The 17184-nt window shown below is 28.3% G+C and overlaps 1 protein-coding gene across 1 annotated transcript; it reads left to right on the top strand.

Annotated features, from left to right (window-relative positions):
• Nucleotides 1-12755: 12755 nt before the first annotated feature.
• LOC101497458 (homeobox-leucine zipper protein HDG12-like) lies at nt 12756-15431 on the top strand. The gene is made up of 5 exons (XM_004487896.3): nt 12756-12805; nt 14134-14377; nt 14629-14730; nt 14935-15132; nt 15255-15431. Exons 1-5 carry the CDS (start codon nt 12756-12758, stop codon nt 15429-15431), a joined length of 771 nt encoding a protein of 256 aa, XP_004487953.2.
• Nucleotides 15432-17184: the final 1753 nt, after the last annotated feature.

The raw sequence follows: 17184 nt of genomic DNA, 5'->3' as shown, positions 1-17184 counted from the left end.
TTCATATTTTAATAAATTAGGATAAACTTTATATATTTTAATTTGGTTTGTATTAATTCTTAGTTTGCTTTGATTTGGAATTGTAATAGTTTTATTATTGATTTAGTTTTTGTTATGTGTAAGTGAAGATACTTTACTTACTTACATTAAGTTTATTTTAGAAAAGAAAAAAAAAAGATGTAAGACTAATATGGGTCTAGAGAATGGTGTCACTTATGACCCATTTAGGTTTAGAGATAGACTTAGTATAAATAAACATTTGTAACCTCATGGAAGGCAGATTTTGATTATTATTTTTGTGAGGCTTTGCTCTCTAGAGTTCTTGAAAGAATTCATCTTGAACTTATCAAGGCTGTTAATCCTTGTGGCGTTCTTTTTGGCTTATCAATCCCTAGATTGTGACGCCATTTTGTTCTTTGTTTCGTTGCTGAATAATAATATTGAGTTTCCTTCACATCAAATCCTAATACTGCAATTCTTTCAATTTTTGTGATCAGTAACCAACGTTCATATCTCGAGTTCTATATATTGTTTTTCGGTGATTCAAAATCCTAACTCGCGTTTCAGAACGTCATCTTTCACCTCGATTTGGAATCGATCGAATCGGAGTTTCGCAGCGCCGATTATCGCGTTCTCCAGCTATACGCGATTTTCACTCAAATTTGTAAGTTTCCGACCTAGAACGATCCTTAAAGTGAACTATGACTATCAAGATCATATCATGTGGTACTAGAGCTTGTCTCTAGGTTTGGAATGGAATTGAGGAAAATTTTGTTTATGCATTATTTTTTGTGAAACCTTAATTGCTAGTTGTGTTGCTTTTGTTTGAGTTGTAGTTCTTTGTTAACTAGTGTGTTGCTGCTACGTAAAAAAAAATTATACAAAAAAAATTTGTTGTTAAAAGTATTGCACACTATCTGTTTGACAAAATTCCTAAGTATGTCGTATGATCAATATATTCGCGATTTTGTATTGGATCCAGAGTATGTGAAATATTTATATGAAAATGGATATGCAAAACAAGCTAGAAAAGTAGAGAAGCTTGCATTGAGAGAGATAAATAAAATCAAAGAAAAGGAAGAAGAAGAGGAGAAACATTTGAGGGACAAAGGGCAAGAAATTGACGTCAACTATTTGTCTAATTGTGATAATTCTCTATTGCAAGTGCTTGAAGAAGTGTCTCCAAAGGAGAAATTTCATCCATATATTGACATTGAAAGCAAAGTGAAAGATTATGGTAAAATTGAAAGTCTCTTCAAACAAGAGAGTGAGGTGAACAAAACAATATTAGTGCTTGAAAGTGATTATTCAAAGGTTCCTCAAAAGGATGCTTCCAAGGAGATTATTGAGTCACCATTTTTTTGTGATGAAGAGAATGTCCATGTAACTCAACTTGCTTTGAAGCCTTTGCAAATACAAAGTAACATATTGGTTGCCAAAAATTTCAATCCCAATAAGGTCAATTTGGTCATAAATATCAAATTCAAAAGGTATAAATTTATCCCCATCTTTAGAATTTCTTACCTTTACTATAAGTGTGATAAGAAGTTAATTGTTAAAGATGGAAATGCGTTTCACCGACTTATCACATTTGGTGACTTTTCTAATTTCCCGTTTGACCCCGGTGGATATGATGAGCTTGTGGTTTGTTTGGATTATTTCTTCATGTATGATATAATGGAGCTTAAATTCGTGGTCGAATTTCTTCAAGAAAGAGGGAATGATAAGGATCTCAAGAGCATGAAGATGATTCATATTTTAATAAATTAGGATAAACTTTATATATTTTAATTTGGTTTGTATTAATTCTTAGTTTGCTTTGATTTGGAATTGTAATAGTTTTATTATTGATTTAGTTTTTGTTATGTGTAAGTGAAGATACTTTACTTACTTACATTAAGTTTATTTTAGAAAAAAAAATAAGATGTAAGACTAATATGGGCCTAGAGAATGGTGTCACTTATGACCCATTTAGGTTTAGAGATAGACTTAGTATAAATAAGCATTTGTAACCTCATGGAGGGGCAGATTTTGATTATTATTTTTGTGAGGCTTTGCTCTCTAGAGTTCTTGAAAGAATTCATCTTGAACTTATCAAGGCTGTTAATCCTTGTGGCGTTCTTTTTGGCTTATCAATCTCAAGATTGTGGCGCCATTTTGTTCTTTATTTCATTGCTGAATTATAATATTGAGTTTCCTTTACATCAAACCCTAATACTCCAATTCTTCCAATTTTCGTGATCAGTAACCTGCGTTCATATCTCGAGTTCTATATATTGTTTTTCGGTGATTCAAAAGCCTAACTTGCGTTTCAGAACGTCATCTTTCACCTCGATTTGGAATCGGCCGAATCGGAGTTTCGCAGCGCCGTTTATCACGTTCTCCAGCCAAACGCGATTTTCACTCAAATTTGTAAGTTTCCGACCTAGAATTCACACGTGAGATGCAGACGGAAAATCGGTTTAACATTTGGATGAAGTGTAGACTTAATGACACTACACAACTGAGCATCAATCTGACTCCATTTGGATGTTTCAGTCACACTCACCTTTTCAGGGTTTTGGGTGAGATGGTCCTCGTAACCTTGAGCACGTAGCCATAGTTTGATGTCGGTAGCCCAACTATCATAATTTGATCCATTCAATTTTTCAACAGAGAGAGGAGAAGTGATGTAGTTGGTGAAGATGCTCTTTGTTTCAGACTGAGACGCCATAGTCAGCAAAAAGTGTCAGAAAACGCGTCGGAACTGGGAAAACAGGTGTTGTTTGAACTGGAACTCGTATATCCGTAACTCGAAACTGAAAACTGAGGGCAAATATGGAAGCAGGAGGCTGAGGCGAGTGCGGTAGAAGAAGCGGCACCGTGAACGGATGTCGGACGCGCCGTCACGCGCGGTGGTAGTAGGCGGCGCGTGAGGGGGCTGCTAATGATGTGGCTGAAGGGTTTGGCCGATTTGGGGTGTACGACGCTGCTGGAGTGGTCGTTCGTCGGAAAAAATCGTCAGAAACAGTGACGACAGCGGCGGTAAAGCGTGAACGGCTGGACAAAAGATTGAGGAATCAACGTATCAAAGGCAGAGAGGGGGAAACCGGAGTTGAGAACACGGTTTGCCGAAAAAAATATTCACTGGAGACAGTGGGTCCACCGGGTAGTTGACGACTAGGGTTGTCTCTCAGTTGGCTCTAGATACCATGTTGAATATAAGTAGTATTGAGAGACATATTGAATAACCCGTGTGTTTCAACTACACAACATAATTTCTTTATATAGACAAAGAGTATTAAACAACCCTAATTTACAGTAATACTAACGGACCGAAATACTTATAGCCCATCTAATCTAATTATTTACATTCTAATATAATATTTAACACTCCCCTTCAAGCTGGAGGATATAAATCAAATGCACTTAGCTTGTTACATATATAACTAATTCTAGGACCTCGAAATAACTTTGTAAATACATCTGCTAACTGATCATTGGAATTGACAAAGCTAGTGATGATGTTACCCGATTCGATCTTTTCTATAACACAATGGCCCATCTAATCTAATTATTTACATTCTAATATAATATTTAACAGCATTAATTATCTTTTGTTTTTTAGTATGAGTTACTGTGCTATTAAATATATGATGTATTTTCTAATTATGTCGTAGATTCTCTTTTGTTTTTTAGTATGAGTTACTGTGCTATTAAATATATGATGTATTTTCTAATTATGTTGTAGAAGCCTTTCTTACTGTATGTCATTTGTTCATCTTATATCTTATTTATTTAGTATACAAATATGCTCTTTATTTTGGGGACATTGTTTGGATTGCAAAGGGTGGTCCACGTAGAGTTAGGAGTCCTATTGTTGTGGCTCCAAATGATATTGTTTGAGTGTTGAAGTTTGATATTGTTTGAGTGTTGAAGTTTGAGGTTTCTTCTTTTGGCCATCACTATTCACTTGTTACCCTTTGTGATTTTAATAGATTATTATTTATTTACAGTATTTTGTGTGTGAACATGTTGTGTTGTGTTTGTCAATGGAATTGACAATTTCGTAATTATTAATTGTGTAGATTTAATGATATTTGTAATTATGTAATTCTTATTACAATTAATTAGTTAGCCGTTATAGTAAGACCCAAATCATTATGTAACAACATTATTTAAAGGAGAATTCTCCAATGGAAATGACACAGTTTACAAATCAGAAATTCTGAGTTTGACATGGTATCAAACTAGGTTGCGATCCAAATCAGATTTCTCTGTTTTTTGTGATCAAATCTCGAGTTCCTCGATTTTTTCTCTTCTTGAAATCATAGTTTTCCTTGTTGTTTATGCTCTATTTTTTCTTGAAATCTTAGTTCTTTGCCGCCGACGATCATAATTTCGCTGTTGTTTCTACATTCCCGGTTTTCACGTCTCCTAAGTTCTCTTCATTTGTTTCCATCGGCATCATGTTCACTGACAAGCATGATACCCTTTTTGTGCGTCTTAATGGAAAAAACTACGATCCATCTCTATTTACACAACGAACATTAAAAGGGATTGTGATACTCCTTGTTTATGTGGATGGCATTGTCATCACCGGTTCAGATCAAGAGGCAATCCATAAAATCCAACAATTGTTGCATTCCACTTTCCACATGAAAGATCTTGGGCACCTCACTTACTTCTTGGGCTTAGAAGTACACTTCCAACCAAAAGGCATCTTTGTTACTCAACACAAATATATTCAAGATTTAATTCATCTAGCCGGTCTTACCAACGCCGCTACTGTTGAAACTCCCATGGAAGTTAATATCCAGTTAAGACGGGATGAAGGTGAACTCATGACAGATCCCACGTTATATCGGAAGTTGGTTGGCAGTCTTATCTATCTTACCATTACAAGACCCGATATCTCTTTTGCTGTCCATACAGTCAGTAGATTCATGCAAAATCCTAGACATTTGCATCTTTCAGCTGTACAACGAATCATCAAATACTTATTGAGTACTCCTAGTCGCAGTCTCTTCTTCCCTAATAGTTCAACAATACAACTTCAAGCATACAGTGATGCTGATTGGACTGGCTGCCCAGACACAAGAAAATCTACCACCAGTTGGTGCATGTTTTTAGGTGATGCCCCTATCTCTTGGAAGTGCAAGAAACAGGATTCTGTATCTAAATCCTCTACTGAAGCAGAATACCGTTCCATGTCTGCAACATGTTCAAAAATTATTTGGTTGCGCAGTTTTCTTTCGGAACTTGGTTTTTCACAAACAAAACCAACTCCATTGCATGCTGATAATACAAATGCCATACAAATTGCAGCAAATCCAGTATACCATGAAAGAGCAAAGCGCATAGAAGTCGATTGTCATTCAATTAGGGAAGCCTATGACCGCAAAATTATTACTCTTCCTCGTGTCTCAACATCAATTCAGTTGGCTGATGTCCTCACCAAATCATTGACATATCAGCGGCATAATTTTCTAATCAACAAATTGATGCTTATAGACTCACCAACATCAATTTGAGGGGTGTCAATAGAATTGGCAGTTTCGTAATCATTAATTGTGCAGATTTGATGATATTTGTAATTATGTAATTATTATTACAATTAATTAGTTAGCCGTTATAGTAAGACCCAAATCATTATGTAACAACATTATTTAAAGGAGAATTCTCCAATGGAAATGACACCGTTTACAAATCAGAAATTCTGAGTTTGACAGTGTTTAACTGTAGGTTTTATTATGTATCGGTGTTTTTTAGCTACTTAAAAGGTGGTGTAAGAAGCTTTCATTTATTGATTGTTTATTTCTAGGAAACATCGAACACTACTTCTCAAATCTAGTTCAACGGGAGATTCAAGAAAGGTACTTGCTTGATGACTATACTTATGTGACAAATTAGAAGGCTCATTTTGTATCTGTGTTTTATTTTTATAACTCCATATTTTGGTATTCTTTTGTGCTGCCATAAATAACCTCTGCTGTATGCAAAAATATAGATACTAAGGTGAGAGCATAGTTCACTTTTTAAACCATGCAATGAATGATTTTCTCAAACTCATTATTATTAATGTTTCTTCTTAAGTTCCATTATTTAATCCTATCCTTTCCAAGTCAGTGTGACATTTATCAACCACTATGGTGCCCTTTCTTTGTTGAATCTATAAGGTATAAGCATTAAACTTTGTGATATCAGTTTTACTATTTTGTGATATAGCCATTCTAATTCTTACACTGTCTATTTTCAATTTTGAATGAGTAGGATAATATGAGTAAACGTTAAATGGGATATTAAGATAAAAGTGTTGAGGTTTAGAACATACGAAATGGAGGTCATTCCCTTAACTGATGTGGATAGCACACAAACATCCTACAACAAAGCTCAGAAAACTGACCGTTAAAATTGCACCTTTTCTATCATTTCATTTATTTACTAAACAATTTGATGATTGCCTATTATGTCATGGTTTGCACTTTTTTGTTCCTATCTATTTTGCTAAGCATTTCAATGCACTATTTTAGTTTTAATTTAGGATGATTTGTATTATTAGAATAACTTTTGTAGTCTCAATGGATTGAAAAATAAAATCTTTTTCAGTAAAATGTTCTACAATATTATGTTTATGACATCTATATTTTGTTTAAAATTTATGTTACCGTGTTTATTTGCGACCGTTAAAGTTACAATAATTATAAAAATGTTTGTTTGCAAGATATAAATACAAATAACTGTAGAGCTTCAAGACTAAGCATTTCTTAAATCATCCTTGAATTCATTTTAGCATGTTTCTCAAAGATTCATATAAACCAGTCAATCCATATTAGATAACCACCTAATAGTATATATAAATTAACTAAACTCATTACCATTTAATTTGCTTTACTTAGTTTGTAATATCTATAGAAGCACATGTTAATACAGTTATAGTAGTATCATGCGGTGGTTACTTAATAATATATTAACTTAATAATATATTAAGGATGTGTGATGAGGGGAAGACAATTAGTTTGCTTCATTAGTTATTATCTCGATTTTGATTTCAACCAATCTCTTCTCAAGTTATGATTAATGAAGTGGCTTAATCTTCATCTAGTCATATTAGAGGAGAAGAAAATGTATAAAAAATTTCAATACTCCTAGAAGAGGATGAGTGAGCAACTTACATTTTATTGATGTTTTATTTTATTATTAAGTTACGCTACATAATTTTATATATTGTTTTTTTACATAGGTTTAATCAATACAAATTAGTAGTTTCAACAATTGCTAGTATCATACTTCTAGTTTGAAAGAGGGAAAACCATTGTGGAAAAATTTAAGTAGAGATAAGCGAAATGATTTGTTCGACTTGTTTAAGGTAATATTATTACATTCAACTTATTTTCTGCCAACCATAACTTATTTCCTACATTCAACTTTTTTAATAAATAAAAAAATGGTTTGGATAAAAATATGAATATTATTACACATGGGCATATCATTAGGAATTTCCCTTTAATAGTCTCTAATTTTATGATCTGAACTTGCTATGCTTAGGCTTTTCTAAAAAATAAGCAATCATAGGATGTTCTTTCTCTACTCAATCCATATAAAGTTGAAATGCACCCAATTAATTGATATTTAAAGTTCATCAACCAACTAATTAGCTTGTTCATAAAACTTTTCTCAATGTAATCTATTTGGTTGATTAATTAGTTAGTTCATGTATTGTGTGTTTTTAATTTCTCTCATAACTAGATTTTTAGACTACTTCTGTTTTTTCCATTACAGAAAATGTTTGCATGGCCCCCAAATTTGAATGACATGGTACGACGCAACTTTGAAAAAAGAAGTGCAACTAAGATGTCGCAACTAATGCAAGATGCACGTAAAGATTTGGAAAATAAGCCAATGGAAGAGAAAATGTGGGAACAATTGAAGGCAATTTGGAATTCCTCTAAATTCAAAAAAAATAATCTGAAATAGATAAAAGAAATCGCAATTCTATAGATGAGGATGATGACATTGTTAGTGATCATATTGAATAGTATTTATTTTTATTTTGGTAATTTGGTTGCATCATGTACTTAATTATACTTAGCTTTTTTTTGGATCTCGCTTTAATTAATACTTAGTTATGATTTGTGAACATGATATAAACTTTTTTTAGGAGTATTCCAATAGTTGGATCATGCTTTAATTAATATTTAGATATGATTTGTGAACATAATATAAATTTTGTTTCGGAGTATTGCAATAGTATTTCAATTAAAGACTAATATTAAATACTTCAAAAATGTATTTATAACAATGTTTTAATATACTTCAAGTTGAAATTTTTATATAAATAAAAAAAATCAGAAAACAAGTTTAAGATGGAAATTTACCTGTGCAAATTTCCTATGGATTTTTCTTCGAAAATAATTTTGATACAGAGTTACTTGCGAATTTTCATGCAAAACATATTTACATATGAAATTGCTAGTGAAATTACCTGCAGAAATACGTTTAGAATACATTCGTATGAATGATATTGCAAATATTTCTACATGAAAATTGTAAGAAAATGCTTTAATTTTACTAAATATTTGTTGTAGAATGTATTTACTTTACTTGTGGAATTATCCGGAAGTAAATTACCCACGTATTCAAAAATTCTCAGCAAATAATTCCCACAAAGTTTTATGTGAAAATAAAGTTCAACTGGGAACGTATTTTTTTACAGATTTTTGCTTAAATCCGCAGATAAAATGTTGATTTTAAGTAGTCCTATGCTCATTTCCTCGTGCAATACACAAGCTCACAATTATATTATACTTTCAACATATTTATCGGCAGAGTGAATAAGACGGTGATCTAATTTAGAATATATATTTGTTTTGAAATGAAAATATTTTGGCTAGGGGAAATAGATATGTGAACCTTCTTAAATTTGGAACATAAATAATTGTCTATAAATATTGAATATGAATTTATAAAAAAATTATTTTTTCCTTTTTATTTCACAAGTTTAATAATAATTTTATAATTTAATTTTTATTTATATTGAGTAAATAAATTAGGATTCTCAATGATAACAAATTAAATTGTATATTACTTTCTTCTAAATAAATTATAAGTATATTTTATCGTCTACTTTAAAGAATAAAATATAAGTAAATGTTAACACTTTTTGTTTTTTAACAATAATATTTTTAAAATATCACTCATTTAATTTATTTTTTTATATTTTTCTAGAGATCTAATTTATTAGTCATAGAGGTTAGTTTATGTAACAAATTTGTTTATTGTTTATCAAAATTGCATTGTTTAAATGTGTTCAACAGCCATTTTTAATATAAAAGTATGGATTTAATTTGGGTAGGCACACACACTCATATTTCATTTTTGAAGGATTATACTATTAATTCAAATATAAGCAAATAAAATATCATATTTTATTGACCAAAATATAAGCAAAAACTAACAAACAATTTACTTCATTTAATGATATTATTTTCAAAATATTTTCATTAAAACAAATTTTCGTACAAAATTAAATGAAAATAAATTACTATAGTTTAGAAAACATATATTACAGCCCCTAATTATTTTTTTGACTCAGAAGTCCCTAATTTAATTTTTTTACTCAGAAGCCCCTAATATACAAGTCACTAAAATACTTATATATAGTTAGTAATACTTTGTCTTGTCTTGCAAGGAACAACTGTTAACTTGTAGTATAGGACGAATATTGTAACATTTATTTATATCTACTTTGATTTTATTTTCTTTATGGATTTGATTTCATTTTAGTTTGGTTTTTGTTTTTCATTTTTCTTAATAAAATTTTACCTTACAAAAATAGTTTTTAATTTTATACATGTTAATTTTATTTTGTCATAAATTGTATTAAAGGTAAAGTAAAATTACAAAAGTGTACTTCTTTGATTTGAATAGTACAACAAGTTAGTATAAAATATAATGTATTTATTTATTTATTTATATTAATTTGAGACAAACAAATTATTTATTTTATTTTTATTTGTTTAATAAATCTATATATACATTCAATTTTGTCATTTTTTATAAATAAATAAGTAAATACATATATCAGATATATATGAAGATAATATTGTTGCAAAGTCACATCAATATAATCTAATTATTTTTTTTTTTAAATTCCTAAAAAAAAAATTATATATTTTTCTAAACTAATTCAATATTTTAAGGAGGTTGTAAACTAATTCGAGTTATTGTAATCATTCCAATGACTTTACTATTTACGAAAAATATATTAAACTTTACCTGAATAATTTTGTGATATATATCTTTTAACACATATTTTATACTCCATATTATTTAAATTTAGATCTTAGCTGAAATTTTATCAGCAAACATTTCTCAACGCACAATTTCTCGTGCAGTGTACGAGCCTCACAGTTGCCATTATACTTTCAACATATTATTTATTCGTGTAGTAAACAAATATATAATCTGCAATATTTATACGTGAACCTTCTCAAATTTGAAACATATATAAATATTGAAATATAAATTTATTTAAAATTTTATTTCTTCTTTTTATTTCACAAGTTTAATAATAATTTTATAGTTTAATTTTTATTTTTTATTACATATTGAATTGATAAATTAGGATTTGTAACAATGACAAATTAAGTTAGATATCACTCCCTTCTGAATAAATAATAATTAAATTTTATATCATATTTTATGGTATTAAATGTTAATACTTTTGTTTTCTTTAACGACAATATAGGTCATTTGATTTATTTTTTTATATTTTCTAGAAAACTTATTTATTAGCTAGTCATGTAGGTTAGTTCAACAATAAATTTAATTTTTCTTTCAAGTTTAAATATAATTTTAGTCCTTTATTTTTTTATCTAATATTCATTTTGATAATCTAACTCTTTTTAGATTAATTTTCATCATTTATCTTTTATAAGTGATAAATTTTTGTCATTTACACAATCACAACAAAAATTATAATAATATTTGGTCATCGAAATTCCTTCTAACAATTGTCAATATGTGTTCACTAAAATATTTTTTTCGAAACAAAATGTTTAATCTAATAATAGACTTACATTTGAAAAAACTCAATATACATGCTTTAAAACATATGTAAAATATTTAAAATGAAGAACACTTATCAGAGTTCTTTGTATCTTCATCTCTTCATTGTTAAGTTTACACACTTAAATTTATAAGTGGGTTAAGATAGTAATCATACAACTATTTAAAATGATTATGATGAAAGAGATTAACATGAATAATTTATAAAAGATAAATAACAAAAATAAATTAAAAAAATATAAAGAACCAAAACGAATATTTGGTAAAAGATAAATGACAAATAAATATATTTAAGCTTTAATTTCTTTTGTTGAAATTACATAGATTAAAACATGACCAAAAACCTTTTTCTAATAAAAAAAACCATATTATATTGACCAAAATATAAGCAAAAACTAACTAACTTAATCCTATTTAATAATTTTATTCTCAAAATATTTTTCAATAAAACTAACTCTCACACTAAATATTGTTCATCAAGTATTAGCTAAGAGGTAAAAGGTAAAAGTTTAACATTGTAACATCAAAAATAGGGTTCAAATTTCATTCAAGAATTTTAAAAAATGATGATTAGTACCACTTTAATTAATAACAATTTCCCCTTTTTCCATTGTTTTTAAATACTAGAACCTTCTTAAATTTGGAACATAAATATTTGTCTATAAATAATTGAAATATAAATTTTTATATATTTTTATTTTTTCCTTTTTATATAATAAATGTTCATAAAATTTTAGGATTCTAAATGATAGCAAATTAAATTGTATAGTACTTTCTCCGTAAAAAAGAAAAATTGTGGATTATTTTCTTCTGAATAATTTTAAGTAAATTTTATCTCATATTTTATGCAATGAAATATAAGTAATTTTTAACGCTTTTGTTTTCTTTAAAAACCATATCTCTAAAATATAGTTCATTTGATATATATATTTATTTATTTTTATCTTTTCTAGAGAACTAATTAGTCATAGAGGTTAGTTTAAGTAAAGGCCATTTTTTTTATTTATTGAAATCGCATAGACTAAATACGATAAAATTGTTTTTTAATAAAAATAATTTGATTTAATTTGGGGAGGCATGCACACTTTTATTTCATTCCAGACGATTATACTACTTTAGACTTACATAGTCTAAATATAAGTAGAAAAAAAATATCATATTTGATTGACTAAAATATAAGGAAAAACTAACTAACTTCACTCTATTTAATTATTTTATTTTCAAAATATTCTTCACTAAAACAAGCATTTTTACAAAATTAAAGGAAAAGAAATGATAGTTTAGAAAACGTATATTGCAGCTCCTAATTTATTAATTTTTTGACTCAGCATCCCCTAATTTACGAGTCACTGAAAAAAATGTAAAATATTAAATGAAAACATTTTCATTTAAATATGAAAAAAATTAGTTATATATATTCATATTTATCCTTTTGTCTTGCCAAGAACAAAGTTGCTAGCTTGTAGCATAGGAAGGGTTTAAAAAAAGGTAAGTTGATAGTTTTTATTTCTTCTTTTCGATTTTAGTGTAGTTTATTTATTTTTTTGGTATAAGTGTAGTTCATTTTTTCAAGTGACTGTATGTAATATATGCTACCTTCATCTCTTTCTTCTGATCAGTAATATGCTTTTTTGATTAAATCCATATATTTTACCACATATTAGGATTATTATTTTGTAGGATAATTTTATTTTTGGAGATCCAAAATGAATTTCTCAAAAGGATCCTCTGCTGATAACAAAGCTCATCATGGAGGGTAATTGTCTTTCTTGCTAGCTATCTTCTCCTTTAAGTATTATAGATCTATTGTTTTATTAAAAAATATTTACATATTTTTTACAATTTTTATTTGCAATTTTAAAATCCCATCTTGCTTAATGGGTGAAATATAGGAAACAATTAAATTTGTTCATTTTATTTTGATAATTTATTAAGATTGAAACTGACAATGATTTATTGATAAGGTGCTGCGAATTGATTTGATTCAATTTTTACGAGAGAAAACTCATGCCGATAAAAAATAATTGGGTTATTTTTTTTATTCAATTTTTGGATTAGTTTTGTATGAAATCTGAATTAAATAAAATCAAATGAAAAGAATGTTGGTTTGGATGAATTCAATGTCATTTTTGAAAATTAAGAAAAATCATTTTAAAAACATATACATTGAGGATAAACAATTTCTTACTCGTGGTCTCTTGAAGTACTGGGGGAAGGGTGAGGGTTGTTTTCTTTGTTTAATAGTTTTAAGGATTTTTTTTGTTAATATAATATTTCTTGTCTCAATATTTCGGTTCTAAAAAAAAAAGCATTGATAATCTAAAATTCGGTAAAAAAAATTAAAATTAAAATTTTGCCAATTATTAAAGTTTGGTTAGGATTCAAACATAGATTCTTCTAAATAATTTTCATTTAACTAAAGCTCATAAAATCATTTGATTTTTACGTTCTTTGAGCTGACTTGTTGGTTGAAGTTGAATCTATAAAAAATATCAAAATGTTCATGTCGCTACTATCTGAATTGCATTTATCAAACAATATAAATATATCTCTAGATGTTGTCCATAATTTAAATTAATTTTCATATTGTGAAAATCTATAATGTTTATGGTCACAATTTATAGTTGCAGAGATGTCTTAATTAAAAGCCTTTTCATTGCAAATGTAATTTGGTAACATATCATGATTTAAAACCTTGATCTTATCACTCAGTCATTAATAAAGTTATATATCCTTCTAATATACTACCTTTCATACACCCAGAAAAATAAAGAATATGAACATTGGTATATCTAGTAGTGTCATTCATCGTGTAAAAAGTTTTACATTTTAGAACACATTACAACAACTATGATTTTAATTAAATATAATTATAATAAAAGTTAAAAGATAATAATGATCTAACAATATAAAATATCTTTATATTATTACTACATACAAATTAAATCTTTTACATAATATATAATTATCTCAAAATTTTAATAAAACCCAAATCAATTTTCTCAAATATTGACTTTAATTATCTAATGAGTTGAAAAATATGACACAATTAATTTGATTGATATTAATGCAAAAAACATGTAGGGCGAATGACAATGAAGAATGTACAAGGATGTTGGAGATTGCTACTAGTTCAATGAAAGAACTCATTGTGCTTATGGAAACCAAATCCTTATGGACCAAACCTTCCGATGATGTGGTGGGGTTTGTTCTTGTTCCTGAAAGATATGAAAACATGTTTCCTAGAGAAAATCATATAGAATCTTCCAAAGATTCAAAAGTAGTGCCAATTGGTGGATTGGAATTGGTTGAGATGCTTTTAGACTCGGTTAGTGCTTACTCCTTCTAGTTCTAAATATAAAGAAAAGTACATCAAAAAAAATTAATTGATGTATTTGATTTAAAATTTATATTAAATATATTAATTATTTTAAATTTATTTTTACTTATATTTGTGATCGAGTGACTATATATATAATAGTTTTTGTTGTTAAACAATTACTTAAATTTCTTTTATATTCTTATTTATTTAGTGAAAATTTTAAATTAATACAAATTACAATATGACATTTTTTTCAGGAGAAATGGGCTAACCTTTTCCCAACAATTGTTTCTGAAGCTAAAACGCTCAAAGTATTTGATGTTGGTTCATACTTAAATCGAAATGGAACCTTACAATTGGTATATTTCTCAACCAACATTTATAGAATTCATGCTTTATCATCGCATATTCATTCCTTTAAATGTAAAATTATTTTAAAATGATTAAACAACTACTTAACATATAATAACATGAAATAATTCTAATAAAAGTGTGTTAGTAGTATTTTTCAATAGTTTTATTTATAATTTATGTTATTAACAAGGTTTTGAAACTCTTTATAGATGTACGCAAAAATCCACATATTTTTACCTCAAATGGCAGAAAGAGGATTTTACTTCCTTCGCTATTGCGAACAAATTGATAGTGTTACGTGGGGTATAGCTGACGTGTCATTTTCTTTCTTTGGAACACTTGTTGACACCCCTTGGAGGCATCCCTCTGGATGCATGATTCGTGATATGTCTGATGGAACTTCTATGGTATCTATATTTATAAACTTACATGTCAATTTTAAATGAGATAAATAGTTAATATTGCTAACTACAATAAGCTTTTAATTATAATTATAATGATAATGATATGGTTTATTAAATTAATATAGGTTACTTGGATTGAGCATGTTGAAGTTGATGATCGGGTCCATAGGAACAATGTGTGTAGCTTTATTCGTAAATGTGCTTCAAATGAAGCAACCAAGTGGCTTTTGGCACTTCAAAGAAAGTGTCAAAAAAATATTTGCACTTCCATTGACTATGTAGCCAGGCATCACAAAGGTTAACTACTATCCTATCTATCATATATAGTCAATCTATGTTTCTTATTTTTAACTAGATATATTTTTTTTCAATTACTATTTTTTCTTATAATATTTCATTTTGGAGTATATTTTTCATTATAAAAAATTCAATTTTTACATATTGAACATATATCCATATAAAAAGTGTTTTGTATCCAACATTGTTTTTAATTTTTTTTGTATATATTTTCAGACATTAAAACATCCGAAGGAAGAAAGAATGTGATGAAACTCTCAAATGAAATGGTTCAAAATTTTTGTAGAGTTTTGAACACACAATCAAGTGTACTACACATATTTGAAGAGAATAATAATAATGAGCCATTAATCTTTATTCGCCAAAGAACAATTCTATCGCAAAGCCAAAGGAGAAACTTAATGGTTCTAACTTGTGTTGCCTATGCATGGATTTCCGTTTCTCCACACACTCTTTTTTACTTCCTCAATGATGACAATACACGCCATCGGGTACTACAAATATTAAATGTTAAAAATTATTAAGTAAATATCTTCCTAAATGAATTTTCACTTTGCATTAAATATTTACATAATACTTGTAACTTATGCTCCAGTGGGATCCCATTGCTAGTTCAACGCCTGGTCACAACATTGCACACATTTCAATTGGTGCAAATGATGCGTGTAACCGTGTTTCAATTATTCAGGTACTTTGCTTTTTTTTTTTTTTTTTTTTTTATAATAGTTTTCTATTATTTAATTATATGGATAAATAACATTTGTAAATGTTTGAATATATTATATCAATAATATCTATTTTTATAATAACTTTTTTAACATTTTTGTTAATACAATGTCGTATGTCATATATATAATATATTTATTAAAATAGATTAAAATTTTCTACATCTTTTATTCGTAAGGCCTTAATCAACCGATAAATATCGATATTATTAGATTAAATACTATATTCCAGTTTATTTGAATACTTCATTTGTATACGAATTTATTTACTATTTCATCTATAGACAAAAAGAAAAATCTTCTTCGTGCCTTTATAATTGAAAATGGAAGTAGTGATTGAATTCATGATGTAACAAACAATGATATAGTAGGCCATATTTATTAAACCCTTTCATAATATTGATTAATGCATAGTTATTTCAATTGAACAAATGTAGCTTGTAATCTAGTGATAACCACAACAAATAAATATGTAATAATGAAGTAATATGCTTTAAATATTTGCATAAAACTTGTTTTTAATGTACATAATGATTAAATTCTAAACTTATTATTAAAACTTATTTATTATTTTCATATGGAACAGACTTTGAACAAGCGAGAGAACATTATATTGTATCTTAAAGAAAGTTGTATAGATATTCTTGGAGCATATGTGATTTATGCTCCAATTATTCAAAGCCAAGTGAAGAGGGCTTTAAGTGGAGTGGACTCTTCAACTATGCCAATGATTATTCCCTCAGGCTTCATGATCTCATCACATGATGGTGGAACAATTAATGTTGAAGCAAGTAGCAATATCGAAAATGCCACAAGTTCAAGAGGCAAATCATTATTAACCATGGCTTTTCAAATGGTTTATGTTCAAGTTGAACCAACAATCCAAAGAACAGAACATGTGGTTAATATCACTCGTCATACCTTGTCCACAATTCAAAATATTAAGGTTGCTTTGGAATCTTGAGTGCACCATTGAGAATTAATCTTTTGAATTGGCTTGGAAGGTTATGTGGAAGGTGAAGCTTTTGGGGAA

Source organism: Cicer arietinum, chromosome 1, assembly GCF_000331145.2.
Source record: "Cicer arietinum cultivar CDC Frontier isolate Library 1 chromosome 1, Cicar.CDCFrontier_v2.0, whole genome shotgun sequence".
Lineage (NCBI taxonomy): Eukaryota > Viridiplantae > Streptophyta > Magnoliopsida > Fabales > Fabaceae > Cicer > Cicer arietinum.
Note: the sequence above shows the minus strand (reverse complement) of the source record. Positions and strands in the feature narration are given on the sequence as shown.

Bases quoted from the DNA above. Each gene is read 5' to 3' on its own strand.
- LOC101497458 (XM_004487896.3), top strand. From the start codon at position 12,756: ATGAATTTCTCAAAAGGATCCTCTGCTGATAACAAAGCTCATCATGGA. The intron at 14,378-14,628 runs GTTAGTGCTTAC...CATTTTTTTCAG, and splicing joins TTGAGATGCTTTTAGACTCG to GAGAAATGGGCTAACCTTTT. The intron at 14,731-14,934 runs GTATATTTCTCA...AACTCTTTATAG, and splicing joins GAAATGGAACCTTACAATTG to ATGTACGCAAAAATCCACAT.